At 38.8% G+C, this 19,354-nt stretch overlaps 1 protein-coding gene across 2 annotated transcripts; it reads left to right on the forward strand.

Annotated features, from left to right (window-relative positions):
- POLR3G (RNA polymerase III subunit G) lies at window positions 1–17,248 on the forward strand. Of its 2 annotated transcripts, XR_012584983.1 has the most exons (10): window positions 1–63; window positions 1,011–1,156; window positions 3,191–3,319; window positions 5,382–5,511; window positions 9,682–9,744; window positions 10,460–10,510; window positions 11,013–11,140; window positions 13,952–14,019; window positions 14,893–15,021; window positions 15,519–17,244. XR_012584983.1 is itself a non-coding variant. In XM_074570870.1 (9 exons), exons 3-9 carry the CDS (start codon window positions 3,200–3,202, stop codon window positions 15,603–15,605), a joined length of 651 nt encoding a protein of 216 aa, XP_074426971.1. In that variant the 5' UTR covers window positions 1–63; window positions 1,011–1,156; window positions 3,191–3,199; the 3' UTR covers window positions 15,606–17,248. The 2 variants fall into 2 exon arrangements, 1 of the variants encoding a protein (XP_074426971.1); XM_074570870.1 differs by lacking the exon at window positions 11,013–11,140 and having other exon boundaries at window positions 13,949–14,019; window positions 15,519–17,248.
- The last annotated feature ends 2,106 nt before the right edge of the window (window positions 17,249–19,354 follow it).

The following is a 19,354-nucleotide window of genomic DNA, read 5'->3' on the forward strand; positions in this document are numbered from 1 at the left end:
GCGGCAGCCGCGGGCGGAGCGCGGCGGCGGGTGAGTGAGCGAGCGGGGGAGCCCTGAGAGGGGGTAAGGGAGCTCTGAGGGGGCGTGAGGGAGCCGTGAAGGGGTCCGGGGGGGGCGGTGTGAGGGAGTCCTTAAAGGGGATGAGGAAGCCCTGAGGGAGCCTTGGGGCAGGTGTGGGGTGAGGGAGCCCTGAGAGGGGGTGAGGGGGGATGAGGGAGCCATGAAAGGTTGTGAGGGAGCTCTGAGGGGGGTGAGGGAGTCATGAGGGGGAGTGAGAGACCCTGAGGGGGCGTCAGGGAGCCGTGAAGAGGTCCTGGGGAGGGTGTGAGGGAGTCCTTAAAGGGGATGAGGAAGCCCTGAGGGAGCCTTGGGGCAGGTGTGGGGTGAGGGAGCCCTAAGAGGGGGTGAGGGGGGTGAGGGAGCCCTGAGGGGGAGTGAGAGACCCTGAGGGGGCGTCAGGGAGCCGTGAAGAGCTCCTGGGGGGGGTGTGAGGGAGTCCTTAAAGGGGGTGGGGAAGCCCTGAGGGAGCCTTGGGGCAGATGTGGGGTGAGGGAGCCCTGAGAGGGGGTGAGGGAGCCATGAGGGTTGAGGGACACCTGAGGAGGTGAGTGAGCTCTGAGAGACCCCTGAAGGGGTGTGAGGGCACCATGAGGGGGCCCTGAGGGATGTTGAGGGGACCCTGAGTGAGCCCTGAGAGGGCTGGGGGGGCCCAGATGTGTGAGGGTTTGGAGGGGTTGAAGCCCCTTCCCCTATCACGTCAGGGCTGAGCGCTTCCCAGGGCAGGTGGACAAGACCTGTCTGTGGTGGGGAAAATGAAGCCATAAAGGTGGTGAAGGGAGCAGGGGGAGCCTCTGGGGGTGTCTGGCAGCTCGGGATGGGGGTGGTGGTGCGGTGGAGGGAGAGTGTGGGGAGAGGGAGCAGGAGAGGGCAATGAGGAGCTGATGGGGGGTATTCCCGATGTCAAGGACTTGTGGCCATCATGACACATATTTTCACCCTTTTACCTTCAGGGGCAACACCTACAATAGTGAAAGCTCGCCTGAGTCTCCTCACACCCGCCACCATCGCACCAGCCAGCGGGGGACCCTGTTCCCACGGGTCTTTCTCTCCTGAAGTCCTCTGCAGCCTTCCCCTGACTGACTGCCCAAACAACAGCGTACGTAGTTGTGAAGGAATTTTAAAAGCTTAAATCTGAAATTTGCCTTCTCATTTTATAGAGTAAATGACACACAAACTATCCATAAACACAGAAACGTGCACAGGTGCTCCATTGGACATCCCTTGTGTCAGCCAAAACACAAGTTATCATGGTAACTTTGGCATGCTTGTACAGCTCCATTTTTCCTTCACAGTTTCTCCATCAGTCAGACCAGTTTATGGTGTCAGTAGACATAAACCTTCTAAGCCAGTATGCTTGAAAACATCACAAATTTCAGTAAAACTGCAGAGTTGAAATACCACTACTTTTAAAGCTTGTTACTTCTCATCAGACTAATGCGGTATTTCAAGACAGTCTTAGGAGAATTAATTTTAAAGCAGCATTTTAAAAATGGACCTTTATATTCACTATATGTAATGCAAACAGTGTGCCTCTCCTTGCTAGCTGGACATCTCCCCTAACTTGTTTGTTTGTTTTCCTCTGTTGTTGGTTCCCTTTTTTCCCACCTAGATAATACAATTGCTCATGCTTGGGGCTTTACTGTATCTTTTATCTTTCTCCATTCTGCCAGGCTCACATCTTGCTTTTCATCCTGTTTTCAAATAAGTTTGCTACTTCTTTTTTCTTTTTTTTTAATTTATTTTTTATTTCCAGCTAATTAAATGCTCAGGCTTAGCTTTTGCTTTGTTGTCTTTCTTAAAATGATTTATTTATGTCTTTCTGCTTATTTTTAGACGCTTTTCTGTACTGCCAGGTGATGTGGAAATATATGATGTGATTTTATTTTATCCAAACAGAGCTTATTCTTGTTGAAAATAATAAGTGGGAAAATACTTGCATCAGCCTGTTTCTCACTAGCACTTAATAAAAGGCCATTGCTTGCATTTGAGGGAATCTTGAAAGATCTTTATCTTAAGTATGTACTTCTTTGCTCCTAATCATAATTCTCTCCTGGATTCCTTGTGATTTTAGACAAGTGTATGAGAAGCTGTAGGTGTTGCATGGTTCCATATTTCCTGTTCGAACTTGGTATCTCACCTGCATGCCAATGATGGGAATAGATGTGATGACAGAGGTACAGCAGTATGTCTGGAACGGACACCTTCTTACCAAGTAGGGTGCAATACACTTGCCTTGCAATTAACAGTAAACAGCGTGTGGGATTTCTGGGCTGGGGCCTTGAATTGATCTTTATACAGTCTTGGGGAGTGAGCAGTAGCACATTGCTTCAGCCTGGCTTCTCTGGCGTCCCATTTCTTGACATCTTCCCTGCAAAAAATGTGTTCCTCATGTTTTGCTTTACTTGCCAACCCATACAATCCTGAGATGAAGATTGGTGTAACAGTAAAGGTGGTGAGATGTGACTGTAAAGATAGTTTTGCAGCCTGTTTTTCTTTTATATCCATGGTGAAATATTTTAGTTAGAAACAACCTCCTTTTATCAGCAGTTAGCTTGGAATCCTTTGGTGCTTTTATCTTGAACCTCTTTGCTTTTGTCTCCTTCTCAGTACCCAAAACTAGTTACAAAGATAAAGGAAAAAAATAATCTGAAGGATTATTTGATAATTGATATTGATAATCTGAAGAAGCCACAAGTGACAAACTGTTTTTTGGAGGAAAGTTCAAACTGCAAAATGTATTCACAGAACGTTCAAGGCCCTTGAACTTTTTTGTTTGTTTCTTTGTTTTGTTATCTTCTTTCTGGTTCTTCTGCCCTGACTGAACTCAAATCAGCGTGTCTAAGGTTTAGAAGAAGAAAGCTTAAAATTCCTGGATTAGGACGTTATTTCAGGCATGCAGAGGTGGCTAACAGAAATGAGGGAATGAAGTTGATTTTAGGCATCTACCAAATTAATAGTATGTGGAAGAACCTAAGATGGGCGTTATAAATGTCTTGCTATTTCAAATGATCTTTGAGAGTTGTTTTAAAATTACTGTAGTCTTTGTTAGACAGTAATTTGATAGGTAATATATATATGCATGCAATACATGTAACAAAAATAACTCTCTAAAAATCTGTAATATTTTCAGTAACTTGAAATGGCTGGGTCAGGTAGAGGAAGAGGACGGGCTGCGTTTACCTTCAACATTGAGGCTATTGGCTTTGCTAAAGGTGCAGCTCTGCCTGATGTCATGTGTCAGCCTCCACCACCATTTCCTGTAAGTACAGCAAGTTTCTTATACCACACTCTCTGCATTCAGGTAAACTGTATTCACTCTTATGTTTAGATAATGTAATGAAATATAAGAACAATGCTAAGCACTTTAGGTCAGTTTTCAAGTACTTAATGTAAATAATTGTTTTTCTTATTATTATTTCTTGTCCCTCTGCTAACTGTTTTCTCCAGTATTTAACTAGATTGCTTGCAAGATGTTCGTTCATTAAAGTCCTCATCATTATTTGGTTTTCTGGACATTACAGTAATGGAAACACGGGATACATGATTTTTTTTTTTAAATGAACTTACACTAGTCTTTGAAGCTGTGAATGGATTTGCTGATTTTAGAAATTTACTGCTGATGCAAAGATTTTGGATTATTGTCTTGTACCTCAGTAGTCAGCGCTTGAAAATAATTTGAAAATAACTGAAAGCTATTTTGTGTAATTAAGGAAACTTAATTGAGATTTGGCATTTGGGATGTATTCAAAAATTAAAGGGGAAGAAAGAGCATTTTCTGACTGCGTTTTGCAGGGAATGCAGGGAAGCTTGAACAATTTTGAGGTGGAAAAGTAGTTCTTACAGTGTTGCAGTTTTATATACAAGAACTTCCCAGTTATGTCAGGATTTGATCAAGGTGCATGATATGATACAGAACTTGCAAGTTTGACATATAATTGGCACTATATTGAGATTTCACTGAATAGTTATTTCACCCAAGGTTTTGACTTACTGAACCAGGTGTTATGTATCCTCTTAGTCCACTTTTACAATTAAGTCGTGTGATTTCATTGATGCTAAGCCATCTATAATTGTTCCTAATGTGAATGAGGCAGTCTGCTTGATAGCACAAGGAAACTGAATTCTGTGTGAACTAAACCTTCTGCGGTTACAGTCAGCCGTGGATCAGCCTTGTAGGAGAATTACTAGCCCCAGTATATGTAAAGTACACCATGGAGGAGTTAAAGATGGTTTCTTCCTTTTGTGAACAAAGTTTCAGGACTAAATTAAACTAGTGCCATTCAAAAAAGTCAAAGTTAACCCAGTAACTAGGATCAATAAAAATTTCAAGATTTAGATTTAGTGATTGGGCAGTGACCGAAAGTATATTAGAGCTGTTGACTGACTTGCAGTGAAATTATTTTAAGCAGTGAATTGTTGCTGTTGCATATTTCTAATAGATATGTTCTGAGTTCTTAGGAATTCCTGTAAATGCAATTAAAACCCAATTAAGGAGCACCAGCTTACCATCAGCAACATTAGTGATTTAAAATGTTGGCCAGCTAGAAAATGTAGCTGGAAGCAGTAAGCTCCTTTCATGATCCAGCTCTGGGACTGTGATAGCACTTTGAGCTTTGCAACCTACCACTCAGGTATTGATTGTGCACCATCTGTCATGTGAGAGAAGCAACATCCATGCTGTAACTCTGCCTCTGTCTCTAGTGTTCTGTATGTTTTTAAAGCTCTTTTTGCTTATTTATCCTACATTTCCCAATTTCAAGATTCATAGTTCAGAAAAAAACCCCAAAATCCAAACCTTAACAATTCATTTAAATTCAACTGACACAAACAGAAATGTCTGCTACCTGGTTCTATGACAACACAACCTGTTCTGTGACAATAGTCGTGGAAAGGGTGTCTCTGTTACTCAGAGTAATCGTACTCAATGTAGTTAAGATGCTGTTTTAGAGTAGGTTAAAGCCAGCGCTACTCTGACTGAAGAGAGAAGCAATGGTTTCTGAGCAAGTTAGGCTGGGGAAAACCGCTTTTAGCAATTAAGAGCTCAGCATGTCTACAAGTGACTATTTCACAGTTTTAGTACTCTTTTTTTTCTTGATTTCTTGATATATTTTTGCAGAGAGATACAGTGAAGTCATAAAAGGTATGAATTTAGTTGCAAACACAGTTATGCATGTCAGAATGCAGTAGAGTACACTTGTGAAGTAGCATAATGCATAGTTGCACTCTTCTGTGATTAGCTGTATTAATTGTAGCTTTTGTTAGTGTTCCTGTACATTTGATGGATATTAAGACCTTATAAATAATACACATAATTTGTACAGAGTACAGACAATAAGCCAGTGCCTCTGAAAACAGGAGAAGACGAAGATTACATGTTGGCCTTAAAACAAGATCTTAGAGGAACTATGAAAAAAATGCCATATTTTTTGGCAGTAGAAGATGATCGTGAAGGTTTGTCTATGTTTATGTATTATTTTTACTTATATCTTCAGTAGTTATTATTCCATGGAGGATGATGTAGTGAAATGCATGTGTTGAAGATGTATGGTATACTGATAATGAGGAATAAAAATTGGGAGCTTAAGATAATAGGGAATCTTTCTACTTAACCACTTACTGAAGTTGTGGGTCACACCTACAAGTGCTGTAGCTGGAAAGCAACTCCTGTGTGAAAGAGAGAGGTATCAAAGATCTATTCCATTTGATATACAGTAAGAAACATTTAGACCAACTATATGCAGTTTTCTCAATTATATGCTAACCAACACAAGCAAACCAGGCATTTCTACATGTTAAAATACCCTGAAAATTTTGCAATGGAGCAAAGAAATCTGTAGTAAATACCAGTGTTGAAGTTTAGCTTCCATTTTAATTGTGTAAAGACATACTTAAAATAATCAATGTTATATTTAATAGCCGGACGTTCTAAAAGGTACTAATTTTTTTCCCCTAAGTCCATTCAGGAAAGATCGATAAGTATTACTGACAAGTCACCTGAAATATGAAGATTGAGATGAGGATAAGTGATTTATTGAGGTTTGCATCAGAAGCAGAGCTAGATTAGAATCCAAAGCTTGATTTTATTCCACTTGACCTAAGAATGTCTTTTGCTTATACGTAATTAAAAATTAACCACTTTGTTATTGTGTGGTAACAGTAAATGCTCTGCTATACTTGGCCTCCAGTCATACATCATTATACTGCTGAAATCCAAGCTTCCTGGTCAGAAAACTGGGGTAGTGGGAAAGAAGGAAAGAGGAGCAGGGTAGAAAGACTTTAATGTCTGTTTACCTTGTTGTGGGGGTATTTTAAATCTAGCGGTCACAGGAGGTTATTACAGTCAGGATTGGTTCTTTTCATTTGTGATTTTTGCCTATTTCTATCGTCCTCCTGAGTGCTTGTTCTGAATGGTTTAAATGGCAAGTGCTGTTACAGGAAAGCAGGAAATACATCATCTTAGAAAATGCCACGTGTCAGACCCTAGGCCTAGTTAGTGCAATAGGCAGTCATTAAAAAGCTTTATAAAAAATTTTAAGAAATCCAAAGTGGCCAAACACTAAATAATCTTTTCCTTTCTATCTTGTGCTGATTTTGAATAATGAGAGCTGACTTGAACTCTAAAATGTGAGGTTTAATTTACACCCCAAAACCATCAGAATATTTTCTGACCAAATATTAATGATGTCGATACGATACAGGTACATCCCCTCTAAATTTTTGGTATTTTTTGTTTATGGTGTAGTGGTGAATTCTAGAGTGTGTGAGGCTGTTTGAAATTTTTTTTTATTATTAGGCTTTGAATGTAACACTAATTAACACACCTTACTGATTGTCCACTTGTTCTTGTACTAAAGCACTGTTAAAAATGGAGCAGCACTCTGCAGTGTGAGCAGTGAACACACTGCCAACCAGATGTTGTGGCTCACAAAAGGCAGAAAATTTCCTCTGACCTGCAGCTGGAGCCCAGCAGTCACCAGGAGGCAGCAGGCAGCTGTAGTGCAGCAGGAGCACGGCCCAGGGTGGACCCTGACAGTGCGGCCAGGTAAAACCTTGGTTATGAGGCAAGGAGAACAGGTCTTATCTTCATTTCCAGATCCCATTATGACAGTAGAAGAATTCCAAATTACTCTTTTATCACATCTCCTCTTTCATCTTCTGCGTAAACAAATTTCAGTTTCTTTGGATTCTCATCTCACTAGAGGTTTGCTGTGCTCTTGATCTTTGTCAGGCTTGAAGTTTGCTATTTTTATTTGAGGCATAAAAAAAGAAAACTGTTATGCCTGAGAGCCTGACAGGGTTATTTCCAAGGAACCAGTCACTGTATGAGAATATCCTGTCTCTGTTTTCCAGTGTGGCCTTGTGGTAGTTCTTACTGTTTACCTCAAAATCATCTTTGTTTCTGCAGCCTTCTTTCTGAGATGCAGTGATCTGTCCTGTTGCTGAGTATGTTCCTTAGTAGAACTGCCAGCTTTGAAGACTGTTTTTCTACAAAAACTGGCAGTTGCAGGGAAAGCGGGTAGACAGCCACTTGATAGACTCAAATAATGTTTCAAATGTTCTCATCATCTCCCTAAGGGTAAGTTGGTAAGTTGAGGTAACGTTTTACTTAACCTTTAGTTGTACAAAAATGCCTCATCTGAGGAGTGGGGTATAATTACATCAGTGGTGGTCTGCAGCTTAAAAAGCTTGCTTTCATCTCAGTCACAGTATGCAATTGTCTCTGGGACTGTATTATGTGGCAGAAGTGGCCTAGCTTTAAGAAAATCACTTTCTTCCGCCAGGGTAGGCTATTTTTAACTGATCTTTTCTGTTATCTGGTTTACAGCTCTTTTCTCCCCTCTATTTCATCAAAATGTCTGGTAGGACTAAGAGACAGACAGAAACTTCTTAAATTGGCTTTGCTATAAGAGCAAATGGATTGTTTTAAACCCTCAGCACAACATCTGTGAGCCAAATGCTCCTTTGAAGTGTGAGAAAGGAAGCATTTTAATTAGAACTGAGCTAGCTATCTTTCTTTCATTATTCAGGTAGTAAACGAAAGCCGCGTCTGATACTACCTCACAATTTTGATGTGTTAGTGTGCCATATAGGCTAGATTTTCATCATTCATTTCAACACTCACTTTGGTGTGTAGCAGGCATGTTCTATAGTAAGTTCTCTATTTTCCTCACTTCATAAGCTATGAATCATTCATATTTTTCCTGTAGGTATATTTGCTATGACTGTGTGACTGTCACCTTGGCAGTGGGTTCGTTAGCTGTGAGTGGCGAGAGTCAGTCAGACATACTTTTTTACAGATGGCATCAGCAATTAGTTCTTCCCTAAAGACCCTCAAGCTGAAACCAAAACTACTACTTCCTTTCCCTCTCTGTGCTGACAGTTTCCTATAGCATCTGTGAAGGCCACCTACATTAAATGCCCCTTGAGACACCGCCATTTTAAATGCAAGGTCTTTGTTGCATAGTTTTAAGTAGCTCTTCAGCTTGCATTTGTCATAACTAAGTTTAAAATCGAGCTTCGTCTCAGATGTTTTCCTTCTCCCTTTTCTCTGGTGAGTATGTTAGAATTCTTTGACTGTAAAGGTCACAATCTGTCTTTGTTACCGTTTATTGTACAATACCTACAAAAAGTCTCCCTGTTTGGGTAATGAGTTATTAGAGTTATTAGTGCAATCAGAATCAGTAATTTTGCATTACATGGTTTTTGCAGTTTGACACAGTAATTTGGCAAGAAAAAATGGGGCTGATTTAAAAATGCTTAAGTTTTGATATTGCTTTTGTCATTAGTGGTTGTACAAAAAAGTTTTTTTGCAGTGTAAGTGGATTTAATTACGCTATATCACTACTGTATTATTTACAATGCATTTCTCAGTTTAGTTCTTGTGTCTGAAAAGAGGGTAAATGGACTAAAAGGTGTTGTTGCTGTTTAGGACACATCTGTGTTATGCTGCAAAGCTTTGCTGTTGCAGAAGTACTTAGAGCCTTGGGAGTTGATCATGATCAGTCTGGGAGGCAGCTTTCTGAGACCTGGGAATTCTGGGTACTCTTCATGCTTAGCACAGTGGTGATAAATGACATGGGTTTTGTAGCAAAGGTTTGATTGTGAAACTGTTGAAGAGTAGAAGACTTAGTGTTCATTTGATGTTTCAACATAGTTTCCCTGACTATATCTGCATTTTAATTTTTTTTATGCTTTCCAAGCATAGAAGTATAAATTATAATAATTTTGCAGGGGTTTTTGGTTTTTTGTTTGTTTGTTGGTTTTTTTTGTTTGTTTTTTGGTTTGTTTTTTTTTTGAGGGGGAAGGCAAGTGTTTTGATTGAAAGGAGATACCCCAAAAATGCAAAGCAATATTTGAAGCTTTTGCCATTTTTGGAGGGGGGATGTAAAATGCAGGTCTTGCAAGTACTTAGCAAATGATTAGTCCTGACAATTACCATGAAAACTGCTCAAAGTAGTGACATTAAACTGTTTTTTAAGTATTTGACAACAGCACAAGAAAGTGTTCAATGTGGGATTAAAAATACACAGTATGTTTAGTTACAGGAAAATATCAAGGACAGTGTCTGGATTACCTTTTTAATTAACTGAGTTCCATAACTCCTTGTACCCTTCTCTATAGCAATTGAGAGGTACAGTCAAAAGTACCAGGACATTGAAAAGGAGCATGCAGCATGGACCCCAGGTAATATCTGAGATTATCAAAGGCTAATTCTTTATTAACCTGTGAAATGTTTTGCTTTTTAAATGTTTGATTCTTTATCTTTCAAGGAATAAAAAAGTATGCAAACATGCAAATCCTTACTAAGTCACATATTATTTGATGAGGGTTATGCCACCCTTTGCATGTTTTCAGATGTAGGCAAAGTATGGTTTTGATGGAAAAAAAGGGGGGAGGGGAATCTAATTTAATTTATTTACGCAGTTGAAACAACTGATTTTCAAGCTTTAGCTCTCACTCTAGCTTTCCTTTTTCCATGGAGATCCCTGTTCTGAACTGGGAGCAAACATTGATGTTACTAAAAATAACCCAGCCTGATGTCTCAGTCACGGGTAGCTGCGTTTTATAACATTAAACTTACACAACCGTACCTGTATAGCGCACCACTGCCAGCTTAATCATAGAATGTAAGTTGAAGGGCATGTGGTCCACTGGAAGGGCTGAACTTCAGCTCTTTTGCCAGTTGTCATTAAGTGGGTGAAATGCCAGTCCTTACACCAGTTCCTCAATTGAAAGTACAGCTAGAATTCCATAGAACTGTTGTGTGCTAAAACACTTAGGTATGCATGTAAATAGGATTGAGCATAACATGGGCCCCTATCTTTCCTTGGTGGGTGGCAGGGGGAGGATTACTGCTGTAAGTCATCATTCGTATATTTTAAAGTTATCTTCTGTACAGATTGGAGAAGACTCCCAAGAGAGATGAAGCCAAAGAAAAAGACCAAAAAAGGTATATTACATAATTTTAAGAAGCATTTAGTACACACTAGTTGAGTGATAGAAGACATAGTGGAGCTGATTAGGGGAAAAAAATGGTAGAAGTGTTAATTAGTCTGAATAATCAGGGCTTTTGGCAGATTTTTTTGAAATAATTTACTGGGTTTTGTGGTTTTTGCCTTGCTTCTGTAGGATATTTTAACTTATTGGAACAGATTTATCTTCTTTTCCTGCCTTTGGTATTGGTGTACCATATTAAGATATGAGATATGTAATAGTGAAAGATTGAAAAAAAAATAACAAAACTTTTTGTTCTGAAAGTTTGTATCTTTAGTCAACACTCCCCCTTCTAGTCAATGAATAGCTGGCTGTTGAGATTTCCTTTATGTTTTGGGTTTCTTAATTATCTTGTTTATTATTTGGTTGACTTTTGCATTTTTTTAAGCGTTTTACATGTGATTTAATGTAGGTTATTTTCTATTTTCCCTGGGTTTACTTTTTTTGTTTATTTTCAGCTTTCTTCTGCAGAATTGTGAACCAGATCCTTCAACAGCAGTTGGAGCTGGTATTGGTTGTTCTTACAGGAAAAGAGTTTTTTATTACACAGCATCATACATGTATTTGTTTTTCAAAGTGTTTTCTGGTATGCATGAGTGTTATTTTAACTTCTCCATAAAAGTCTGTTGCTCTGTTGATGTGAAATAACACTTGGCCTCCTGTATCTAGCTGTCTGTTGTATATAGTTGTTTACTTTCGTGTTCTCTTTGTCCAAGTCCTTCATGTGTCATTTTTCAGTTCAAGGATAAAATAGAAAAAGAAATGGAAATGTGCAGTAGTCATGGAGACTGGCTCAGCTGGAAGCTTTGTTCCTTTTAAGAGAGTCTTTGAGAATTACAGTACTAAAGGTAGACTGCAAGATTCAACTGGAAATGAAATACTTATTTGCAAAATCTCTAAAGAAGAAACCAGTACATACCTACTTTTTTTTTTTTTTTTTCCAAAAGAAGAAACTGCATTGGCTTTTATAAGCCTGGATGCAATAGTTACCTCCCCAAGATCCAGTGAAATCATAAATGCTGATTTATTATTCCTTGTTACAATAATGTGTTTATCATAAACAAAGAGAGAATCACTGCTCACTGTGGGGGATTTTTCCTCTTTCTTTTGTGCCGGTTTCTGTGTTTGCTCTTAAAAGTACATTTTCTTACTGAATTGTAATGGCAGTGATCATCTGACCACCAGAATTCAATTGGATTTAAAAAAATAGTAAAAATAACCTAGTTTTATTTTTTTGGGGGGAATCATGATGATACAGAGGCCATACAAAAGTCATATGAGTCAGGAGGTTTGTAAATAGCTGATCATTAGCCCTTCTGGTACATATCTTTGTTGTATTTTGAGGACAGCCATCTTAGGAGAGACTTTCTAGTTGAGTGGAACAAAGGTGAGGGAGTGGAGAGAATCTGCACCGAAATTCAAACAGGCTTCCTACCTTTCCACCTTCATAGATTGCAGGGATGGTTTGGGGATCACTACACAGTTACATGTACAGGGACGGCGTCATTTTTACACACCTTCCTTTTTCTGGTTTCCCTGAGTGTTTTAACCTAAGACCTGACCACCTGCCTTCTTAGTGTCAAAACTTTGGGTAGAATTCCACATCTGTCCCACACTTACCCCTGTCTGTGGACCACAGTATTCTAGATAGCAGCAGTGCCTGCCAAAAAACCCGCAAAAAACAAAGCATTGACTGGGTTCAGCTCTTGTAGGCCAGCTGTATGCATATGTTCATAGCAATCAGATGTATGCATTTAAGCCTAAGGAACGTGTTATTTGGAAAGATTAAATTGTATTGCTTCACACCTCTAAGCTACATGGGTGTAAGGACCTATTTTGCATGAAGTTCTACTAACAGTGGGTTAGTGTGTCTAATTTTGTGATAAGCTCCAGAGATGACCAGCATTTAGGGAAAGATCTTGCATGTCTGCTTTCATTTGCAGGCTATTTGTTCTATAGGCATTGTCTCTAAAAGCCTGCAGGGGTTTTTGCAGAGATGGTAATTTTGAATCATACTTGTTTTACTTAAAAGCTTACTTCATTCTGGATGTGTTTGCGTTGACGTTGTTCCTGTGTTATTACAGAGCAGCTTGACTCCGCTCAGCTCTGCGCAGTGCTTTTGTCACACAATCCCCTCCTAGGCAAAACACTGAAGTGAACTGAAGGTTATTTGTACCAAATACTTTTGACAAAATACAGTTGTCTTCTTAGCAGCTCTTAGCGTTCTGCTTGAGTATTGGGCTTGAGTATATGATAAAATACATAACCACATTGGGTTACTGTCTGCTGCAAGAAAGGATACCCCTCCATCAATGCATACTGTTTTTCTTTCTGATAACCACTTAGTGCAGCCTAGCATAAAGAAGGTGCAAGTTACCTAAGCTAGCTTGTCTGAGGGTACGTTGTCCATCAGAAGTCGTGTAGCTACACCAATATGGCACTTCACACAGGCAGTTTTACTCTGCTGAGAAGAGTTAGTCTGTGTTAGGTACAGCCCTATGTTCTGAGTTTTATGTGATCGTGCTGGATATAGCAGGAGAGCGAAAAGACGGTTACGTTGTGGAAACAGGACGTCTAATGGAGCGCTTTAAATGCTGAAACATCTCTCACTCCAGAGCTCTGTTTCTCCTCATCTGCTGTTCAAACTGACTCCTGGAATTGGGGAAACCTTAGTTTAGGGTGCTGCAATTTAGGTAGCTCTTGCCTGGGTATATGGAATGCTATGTTTGACCTTCGATCCACCACATAGTTAAGTAGCATAATGAGGTTGGATTGTAGGGAGTACTTTAAGATTAGGGGTGATTTAAGATTGTAGGCAGTAATTTAAGTAACATAAAGGTTATGTTCGTGAATCAAGAGGCTAGGTGGAAATATGCACTGTGGACTAATGAGATGAGAGCCGACTGTGCTCCAAAAGCCATCTAGCTGCAGTAACCATGCCTACTGTTCTGGAGCTAATAAACTGCTGTCTGCCTTTTTTACCTATCCATCTGAAGCACCCAGCTGTCATTAATCCGTTGCATAAGTTAGTAACACTAATGAGTTTTTTTATTTCAAGATGATGAAAAATAACCATTGAAATTTTAGTCTAGCTTCTTAACATATTGTGGGTATGTAGTTGAAAAGTATTTTGTGAAGCTGAATGTCATGCTTTGGCCAAAATTAGTTAACTGTCTGTTCAAAGTGAATTTCAGACTGGCCCTATAGGCATCACTTACATAAATGGGGCATTTACACCACCATGAATAATGTAGCTCAAAGTCTAACGCAATTTTAGTACAGACATCATGGGCTTTCCATGGCATGCTCAAGATGTAAGCTCTTACAAGCAGGTAAAACAGAGAATTTGTGTCCTCTCATGTTAAAAAAATAATAGCAATATATTTTATTTCAGCAGGTGCAAAACCAAAAAAGGCAAAAAGCTCTGAGCCTAAAAGTAATCTGGATGTGTTGAAAAAAATTGAGGTAAGATGTGCACACTGTTTCTAAATTGTACAATAGAAATTGCTGAAGGAAAATGAAACCTTTAGTATGTTTTTTGGTACAAATGGACTAACCAGATCAGCCTTTTTCTGGCCTTCTCTTGCTTCTCTAACAGACAGTTGTTCTGCAATGTGGTAGCACAGGGGAGAGGATAAAGATAGAGCCTGGCTGTGGAGAAACTATTTTCTTTGCTCCTGTTTGACTCTGAACACTACGACCAGTTGTTCTTCACTGGGTAGCGATGTAGGCTAATGGTGAACAGCAGAGCTACTGTTAGAACTTACTGAAGAAGGAATTGGTGCCAGAGCGTTTAAATCTATTGCTGTTTTGCTAATCTACTGGTGTTGGAAATGAAACCATTTAATAAATTGAGAGGGAAAAAACATACAGAAAGAGAAACAGGAGGAATGTGACTGGTCTTGGAGGCAACTACCCACCATGTGGGAATGGGAAGCTTAAAGGTGAAACAGCCTATATTTTTTCTCTTGGTGATCCATCAGTTGTTTGGTGCAGATACATTATTATATACAGGATGTTGTATTGCTTTATGAAGTATGACATGGTCTTCTACTGACAATTATTCTAATGGTGGTAAAGGACATCATCATCTCAGTTTATTACAGAAGACATACTTTTTTAGACTTCAGGTCTGATGGTTAATGCTTGATCAAGTAAGTCCTTATGAAGATCTTGTGTTTCACATCACGTTGTTTTAAATATTAACAAAAAACTTTTGCACAGCATCATTATGCTAGTTGTCGTGCGGTTAACTGCAGCATAACATCTTGGTTGTGTGGAGGATGTGCTGTTGCTGTAACGTGGGATTACCTTGTAAAAGAGATTGCCTTGTGACAGGAGTTGGAAAAGAAGGATGATGAAGAAGAAAAATCTGAAGATGAGAAAGACAAAACAAAAGACAAAGAAGGTGAAGATGATGAAGAAGCTGAAGAACCAGAGGAATATGATGAAGAGGAGCATGAAGAGGTAGAATGTCAGTTTTCCTATTTACAGAGTCAGATCCCACTCACGGAGTAGCGTGTTGGCTGTCAGCCAAAGAAGTGTCCCTAGCTTCTCTGGCACTGAGGGAGACTTGCAGTGAGAGGCATTATTACATCAGTTTTCTTTGTTGCACTACATTGTTTGTAGTTAATTTGAGTGGGTGTTTCAGATTTGTTACTCCCGAAGAGCTCTGAAAAAAGATCTTGCAAGCAGGAATGTGTCCTGCCATAATCAATACATAGAAGTATTCATTTTCATCATTAAAGCAGGGCACAAAATTTACATAAAAAACTAATGCCTCTTCTTTCATAGATATGAGAACTTCATTAGAGTATTTTCTTTTTTCTTTCCCAAGAAATAAGAAAAAACTCCTGTTACTGTTTTAAAATGTGGGTGTTCAAGTTCAGTTAAAACATGTTTCTTTCATAAATTGCCTCCTCCACAGATGTAGTGATAGATTATTTTTTTTCCCTTTTGTTTAGGAAAATGACTACATTTCTTCGTATTTTGATGATGGAGATGACTTTGGTGCTGGCAGTGATGACAATATGGATGAAGCAACGTATTAGCTGCTGTTGCTAGGTGGTGCACTCCTCAAGCCTTACGCTACTTCAAGTATAATTTGGGAGGTAGGCTGAGTATCTACAGAACTAATGCTTGAGCTCTGTTCGTTTTAAGTATACTCTCCAAAAACATGTTGGACAATTCTTTTGAAGTGTACTACACTGTAGAACAGGATATGGGATCTTTTGTTTTGTTCTTTTGCCAAATGTTTTGCAGACAGATGCCTATTTAAGGTTCTCTGGAATGCCTAATGATGGAGTAAGCTCTAAGCCATTGTATTGCCTCTGCACAGAAGAATAATGTAAGCATTTTAAACAAAATTGTGCCTAAGCATTTGCACTAGTTAATTCTATGCTTTAGCAGTCAAATCTTGAAAATAACAGTGAAATTCTTGATGACTGCAGCAAAAAAAGTTATGGCCTTTATGGACATAAGCTGCTCATATTTAGCAGCTGACTTCTCTGAAGAAATTTATGTAATTTCTGAATTCAGGTGACTGAAAATAATTGACCACTAAGCACTTTAATATAAACTGACTTGAAAGGACCTTAGTAATATGGACAGATAACATAATGAGAATATTTTGGTAAGCTATTACTCTAATTAAAAGAACTTATTATTTCCCATATTTTGTGAAGAAGGGACTGTAATATTTAACAATGTGTTACATTACCTTTATGAATCAGTGTAAGTAACAAGGATAATTTAGAAAGAATACATGGCAGAATTTAAGACTGAGAAATTACGGAATCCTGGTTTTCACCAGTGGCACACCGATTAGTGAAGAGAATTTCAGTCCTTCACCTCAGTTTCTCTGCCTCTTTAGGCAATACCAACTCTCCTACCTCACAGAGCTGTTAAGTGAGATGGCAGGTGATAGCTATCCGTGTACTTGTTAATGCATTTATTTACTTTTCTACAGAACAAACAAGACAGAAACTTAACAGACAGCAAATCAATACAAAAAAAACCCAAAAATGTAGGAAAAGAAAGTGGTAAAGTATTTCAAGGCATGAAGTTTTAACTGGGAAAACAAGGCAAGAATGCTGAGAATAGCAAAACCAGAATGTTTGGGAACACGGATTTTATTTAAGAACCAACAGCTATAGTGTAGAAACCTTATTCCTGAGATTAGAAACTTGAGGAAATGACAGCATTCTCTGTTTCCCATTGTCCTTTGACAATACAAAATATTGATCAGTGTTATTTTTGATCAGTGTTATTATATTACTATTGACCAAGGTTAGGTTTTTGTTTTTTTTTTTTTTTTTACTTTTTAAAAACATTCTGTTCTTGATAACTAGCGCTGCTATCAGGTCTAATGAACGAACAGTTTTAAAACAAAACCAATTATTTTATCAGCAAAAGAAAGTACGGAAGTTTTGCTTGTAGTTTGGCATTTTGTCAAGCAGTACTTGATCTCACGGCTGACTGGGAAACAGTACTGCATTATTCTGTGAACTTCTGTATGCAATAGGAATTTGTTCCTTAAGGTGTAGCTTTCAAGTGTTCTGATAAAACTCATGACAGATGTAAAGGAAATTAAAGTAAAATGCTATACAGGTCACACCTCAGAGGTATACCAACTTTATTTTGAAGCGTTCATAGCTATATAACGTTTAATAAACATTCTGGTGCATTGCATAGGAAATGTATTCTGTGTGATCATTTTCTTTTAACATCACACTTGCCAGCAGTTGTTTCCTGAACAGGTGTGCCCGTTTCTTGCATGTGATACACAAGAGGAAGACAGATGTTGTGAACAAGGTAAGCATGGCAAAAATTAAATTTGTTTGCCTCGAATGTAACTGGTACTACCTTCTACTAGCTGTTTCCCTCTGTGCAAGGTAACCGAGACTTCTTGCCTCTCACACAAGGAATGCAAATAGATGGCTTTTGTCAAAGACAGAACTACAGAATTAACACTGGAAGAGCATTACTGCCCTAGTTAACCATTTGGCCACAAGCTGTGGCTTGCCTGAACAGATACAATACCTTATTTTGTAGCAGACTGATGACTTTCTTCATTCATCATGCTGCTGATGGCATAGACAACTGCCTCTCTGCTGTACTGTTGAGAAATATTACTCTGGCAGAAATGAGGTCTTTTTCAGACCTTTGAACTATGGTCATCTCGGTCCTTCAGAGGGAACTGCTGAGTCATAGGATGGACCCTCTAAAACTAGTTTAACAATGGGAAATAAGTCCAACACTTATGAACATGCAGAGTTCCGCAATGAAGGCACTTCTGAAATCAGACTCTGCTGTTCCAGAGGCTAACACTTGCAGCTGTTTTTATAAGTTGATTTTCTGATTGCTTAGAATTTATTGCTACTTACGTTGCTACTTCACAGAAGGCGGCACTGCTTTTAGTGTTTAGGAAGATCGCAATTTTTCATGCCTGTTTCTTAAGCCTCATTTCACAAAACTAACAAGTTCTTGGAACTTTACGCAGAAAAATTCCAAGTTCTACAAGGCACGCACAGGATAAACCATTAAGGCTGCAGTTACGGTATGCTAGATATGAATGCTATATGCAGCTACTGCCAACAAAATACTTGTTGGCCAAGGATTTTTATTTTAGATCATACATAAAAACTAGCCAAAACAAATACAAGTAGTGGCCTCCTGTAATAAAACATGCAAAGTATACACAGCTAAGAATACATTATATGCACCACTTCCACTGCAGTCTAAAATAAAATCTTTATTTTACATATATTGTTTACGTTCTTCTAAAAGCAGAGGAGCAGAAGTATTTAAAATAAGACTTGCATCCTCATTCAGGATTATTTTACAAAGTTGTATTTTCAGCCTTTATAAAATAATTATACAAAGACTATTTGTAACAACATACTCGAAAATATAGCAGATTAAAAGCATGTACATGTTACATGATCCAACAGTGCAATATGCACTTAAATTTAAAACCAACTTCCTGATCAACAATGTGTTGCAATTAATCTAAAACATGACTTACCACTCAGTTGTTTTGGTTTTTGTTGGGTTTTTTTTTAAACAAGTCAGTTTCTAAAAGACTAACTTTAGAGATTTTAACTTAAGTCAGATTTAAGTTCCATACAGAGCAGTTACACTGTTTATTCAGGGCTGAAACGTGATGATGCATTGCCCACTGTGTTATACTTGGGCAAAAAACGGTTGAGATCCCTACAACCTGCAGAAAGCCAAGCCAGCTAATGCTTGTAGATCTCCACTATTGAAGTCCTCCAGTCTTGGAAAGAGACCTCCTACATCTTCTGATAAAGTTAACCCTTTAAATTAAAAATATGCTACATAATTAAACAGTAAAACCATGCGAGGCGCTTGAATAGAGTATAGTACGGTTCAATAAAACAGCTATCCCTTTGTGTTTTTCAAATGCCTGCTTATCCTGAGGCAAATAAAGGCCCATCGCACTTAACTCGGCAACAGTAAGCCACAGGCTTTCCAACACGGTAAAAGCTCAAAGCCCAAGATAAGCGAGAAAACTATTCAGCTGTGTAACTACAGGACAAAAAGCAACAGTTAACCACTGATGCCTTTACTGGTACGACAGGATAGAGACCTTCCTGACAGTCAAACCACAACTGAAGTTATGTTCACATCTGTACTGATGGCAGTTTAATAGCCGTCAGTTCAGATTCATGGCAGCAAATTAGGCTTATGTTGCATCATCACAATAGCTAATTTCATGTTCTTTGACAATTTCTTCAGAAATGGAAGGATAAAGCATTAAAAATGTTGAGGTTTCAGA

This window comes from Larus michahellis, chromosome Z (assembly GCF_964199755.1).
Source record: "Larus michahellis chromosome Z, bLarMic1.1, whole genome shotgun sequence".
NCBI classification, from domain to species: domain Eukaryota; kingdom Metazoa; phylum Chordata; class Aves; order Charadriiformes; family Laridae; genus Larus; species Larus michahellis.